General features: G+C 37.1%; 1 protein-coding gene across 1 annotated transcript; it reads right to left on the bottom strand.

Annotated features, from left to right (window-relative positions):
- Positions 1–600: 600 nt before the first annotated feature.
- LOC131075115 (L-type lectin-domain containing receptor kinase IX.1-like) lies at positions 601–2772 on the bottom strand. Its single transcript, XM_058011936.2, has one exon. The coding sequence runs from the start codon at positions 2770–2772 to the stop codon at positions 601–603; it is 2172 nt and encodes a 723-aa protein (XP_057867919.2).
- Positions 2773–4286: the final 1514 nt, after the last annotated feature.

Here is a 4286-nt window from a genome sequence, read left to right as displayed (position 1 = left end):
TTCTGATAGATATAGTTTAAGCTCACATTAACCCCATTACGTAAAAGGTAGTGCTTTTCATTGTTTCATTTTCTTGCACATCAAGGATTTAATATTGATATTAATATACATTGTCTCTTTCTGATATAGTTTTTGTATTGAAATAAATAGTCAAGCTGAATCATGCATATCTGTTCAATAAAATAAACGAAATATTTTATATGCAATCACATTGATATTCTCTATTAAAACTGGCAAAGAAAATTTAGAAAAGAATATCTCAATTTCAAGTTACATTATCAATCTTATTAGCAGAAGTCCCTCCTAATGAAGGTTTACATTTATACTCATTGTGAATTATTTATGATTTTTGAACATCATAAATTCGGCCTACTAATAATGTTTATACAATACCTTGATCTCGTGTCTCCCTTTTAATGCATCGTAGGTTGTGTAGGATCAACAACCTTGAATGATCGAATCAAAGGAGCATCTAAAAAAATACGGCTCCTTTTACATGCATAGTATTTTATTTGGTTATCGTATATTACCCATAGTTTATGTGACAAGTGTGAGTTAATTTATACCAACCTCTACAAAATTTATTTAAACTCTACACTGCTATTTTTTAGTATCAAGTTTCAAGACTTTAGGCGAGTGAAGTCCTGTGTTGGACAGCAGAGGGCTGGACATTTTGACCGAGCTACTTGATGCCGTAGATGACGACAAAACTGACGCATTCAGTGACGATAACATTTCATTCACAAGGGACCACTGGAGTGCGGATGACGTCACATCAAGACGAAGAGGCTGATTATTGTACACAGCAACCGGCAAATCCAGAGGAACATCTGGCAATTGTGCTTCCCTTCTCAATATCTTTAACACCTCTCTCATTGTAAGTCTTGATGTGGGGTTTGGATTAGAACACAGCAGCCCCACCAACATCAGCAACCCCATTTCCTCAGCATTGCAATCTCCTCTAAGTTTTCCATCCGCGGCATCTGAAAGCTTTCCCCGTCCATACAAATCCCAAACCCATTCAACCAATCTGCCATTATGTTCATTAAGTGTACGGTCAACGGGCCGCCTTCCGCAGGCAATTTCCAGTGCAACTGCCCCAAAGCTGTACACGTCCGATTCTGGACTGGCCTTCCCCGTTATGTAGCACTCGGGAGCTAAATACCCTGGCGTACCGGCCACCACGGTCGTATGGGAGACCGTCTGATCACGCTCTACCACTCTTGCCAAACCAAAATCCCCCAGCTTGGCATTGAAATTGGAATCTAACATTACGTTGCTGGCCTTGATGTCTCGGTGAACAACGCGTTGATCCCAATATTCATGGAGATAAACAAGAGCAGATGATATGTCGCATGCAATACTATATCTTCGGTTCCAATCCAGAGCGTCCTCCTCCTCCCCAAAAATATATTTATCCAGACTCCCGTTTGGCAGGTATTCGTAGACTAGAAGTAACGCTCCCTTTTGATGGCACCATCCCAAAAGCTGTACAAGGTTACGGTGTCTGAGTTTACTGATTATGGTAACCTCCGAGACGTACTCCTTTCTTCCTTGCCTGGAGCCTTGGGATATTCTCTTCACAGCCACCGTCTCTGTCGTGCCGGGCAGGATGCCTTTGTAGACGCCACCGAAGCCGCCTTGCCCAAGCTTTTCATCTTCGCTGAAGTTTTTTGTGGCAGCACAGAGCTCGGCGTAGGAGAATCTTCGGGGGCCCTGAGAAAACCATTCGTCCAACTCCACATCGCTTTCTTCACTTTCCTCACCAAGCCGTATGCTTTTATTGAACTTCCAACGCCAGCCAACGAACATGAAAACGCACAAAGCCAAAACGCTGCCGAACACAGCTATTAAAATAACTTTGACAGAGTTGTTGTTGTTCTTGTCCTCTGAAGGGTTCTGTCTATCGGAAGTGTCATTTGGAGGAGGTGCGGCTGAGATTTCCCACGAATACTCACAAGAAAAATTCCAAGCGTTTACAGTGTGTGTCTCTTTTGAGGCTCCAGTGGAAGCCGAGAGGCCAACCTTGATGTTTTCTGGTAGAAAGCTGCGCAGATCTATAGAGTGAAATAAGATTGGGATTAGAGGTTTAGAAGCACTAGTAGTATTGGGGTTACAGAAGAGAAACACTTGAAGCATATTTGCTCCCCCATCATAATCCACCCACGCATGCCATTGCCTTTCATTCTTGAGAATCTTATCACAAAGGCTGTAGCTTTCATTGGAGTCGCTCAGTGAAACACTTTTCCTGGACGAAATACTGTTGATGTCGATCCCCACATGACTGTCATCAGGATCCATTACATTCTTGTAAGTGTCAAATTCCACAGCAACCATCGGATAGGATGATCCAGTGTAACCTGTGTCGTTAAATAAGCCGAAACCTCCGCCAGTAGCGTTCTCTGGTTGCTCCACGTCGAAACGCGTCAAGAAGAAAGCAAATCCGTCCCCACCAAGCTTTGGATTGCCATTCAAAGGCTCAATAACGAATTGGAAATAGGTGGAGAAATTCGCAAGAGCTTGAGAGGAGCTGTCCCATAGCGGAATAGGCTTATTATAAACAGCCCAGCCGAAGCCCACGGATGATTGATTTAATGTGAGCTGAAGCTTGTCTCCTTCAGGTGAAGAACTGATATTTGCATTATTTTCGGTTTCTATATCTGTCCGAGGAGGGAACGTAAAGCTAAGGTTTCCTGCATGTGATGAAAAAATGAGAGAAGCAATACAGCATAGGAAGAGGAATATGGGTAGAGGCTGACAGAGCTTGGCCATCTCATGAATATCTGGCTTGCAGTGTCTTACCAGATCATTTGTTGGTAGCCCTGACTCTTTATTTTAATATCTGTTGTGTTCAAGGTCTTAGAGGGCAGCTAGAATTGGTCAAGGTATTCGCGTCCGCCCGTTGAGAACGAAGACTTCGTTGCGAGAGACCTGTTCCATGTGCGCGTATATGACTATAAATGTTACAGAGTTGATACTATTACCACGCTAGACAACTTACATGTATATATTTTGATTTTATTTTAAAATTTAATATTTGACACGCTCTTTGAATTTACAACATTTGAGAGTAGTTATTTATATTCATTATATACGTAATAATAATTGTGAATCACTGCATTATCGATTAATTAGTATTTATAGCTTATTTATATAAATGTTGGTTTGTCAAGTAAAATTTAACATTAGCAGGCTTACTTTCTTTAATCATGAAAACTATTATTCAATAAAAATTGTTAGGTCATATATTATAGTCTGTCTATCTATATAAATAGTGATTCTGCCAAGTTAAGTTTAACATTGGCATACTTTCATTCTTTAATCACATAGAGAACAATGTTATTCTATGGAAATCGTAAGGCCGTATATAAGAGAGTTTATATTTCAATTATATTTTATTATGTAAAAATATTTTTAAAAGAAAATTATTATTTCTTCTTATAAATTTATTTAGTAAAATTTATTATTGCAATGTAAGAAGAGTTAAAAAAAGGGTTTTGCATCTCCTTCCAATAAGATCTAATCTATTATTCTTATGAAATCGCTATGATAGAAATTAGACAATCGATGGATGTGACGATTATCATATTCACTATTAGTAGTTTGGTAGCTCTTGTTGCATAGAATCTACATTTATCTCTTTGGATTTGTATAATGCTACACCCTACCTAGACTTTAGATTGTGATTATCTCCATGTACATTTTTTTTATGATATAGTATTTTTTTAATTAATTTAATATAATACCTAATTCATCCATATATATTTTATATATATTTGGACATAATTGAGAAGTTACTAGTAAGAAATATAACAATACATCATATAATATTCCATACAAAAGTGAGAAAATTAGCATATCTATTAATGAGGCTACAAAAGTTCTATTATACCTAGTTGAAATTTGTTACAAGTAACTTCTCATAAGTATGAGATTAGGATAAAGACCACCAATAATAAGAACAATGCATTTATTTTTTAATTCTTCATATCTTAAATATTGGACATAATTGAGATGTTACTAATAACATATATAACAATATATCATATAATATTCCACACAAAATATGAGTAAATTAACATATCTATTAATGAGGCTACAAAAGTTCCATTATACCTAGTTGAAATTTGTCTCATAATTATGGCATTAGGATAAAGACCACCAATAATAAGAACAATGCACTTATTTTTGAATTCATCATATCTTAAATATTTTCTTTTATTCTTAAAACTAAGGAAACCATTTATCTTCTTATCATTCGTTAATTTGTAACATCTATAAATCAT

This window comes from Cryptomeria japonica, chromosome 5, assembly GCF_030272615.1.
Source record: "Cryptomeria japonica chromosome 5, Sugi_1.0, whole genome shotgun sequence".
NCBI classification, from domain to species: Eukaryota; Viridiplantae; Streptophyta; class Pinopsida; order Cupressales; family Cupressaceae; genus Cryptomeria; species Cryptomeria japonica.
This window is presented reverse-complemented; position numbering and strand designations above follow the sequence as displayed.

Bases quoted from the DNA above. Each gene is read 5' to 3' on its own strand.
- LOC131075115 (XM_058011936.2), bottom strand. From the start codon at position 2,772: ATGGCCAAGCTCTGTCAGCCTCTACCCATATTCCTCTTCCTATGCTGT.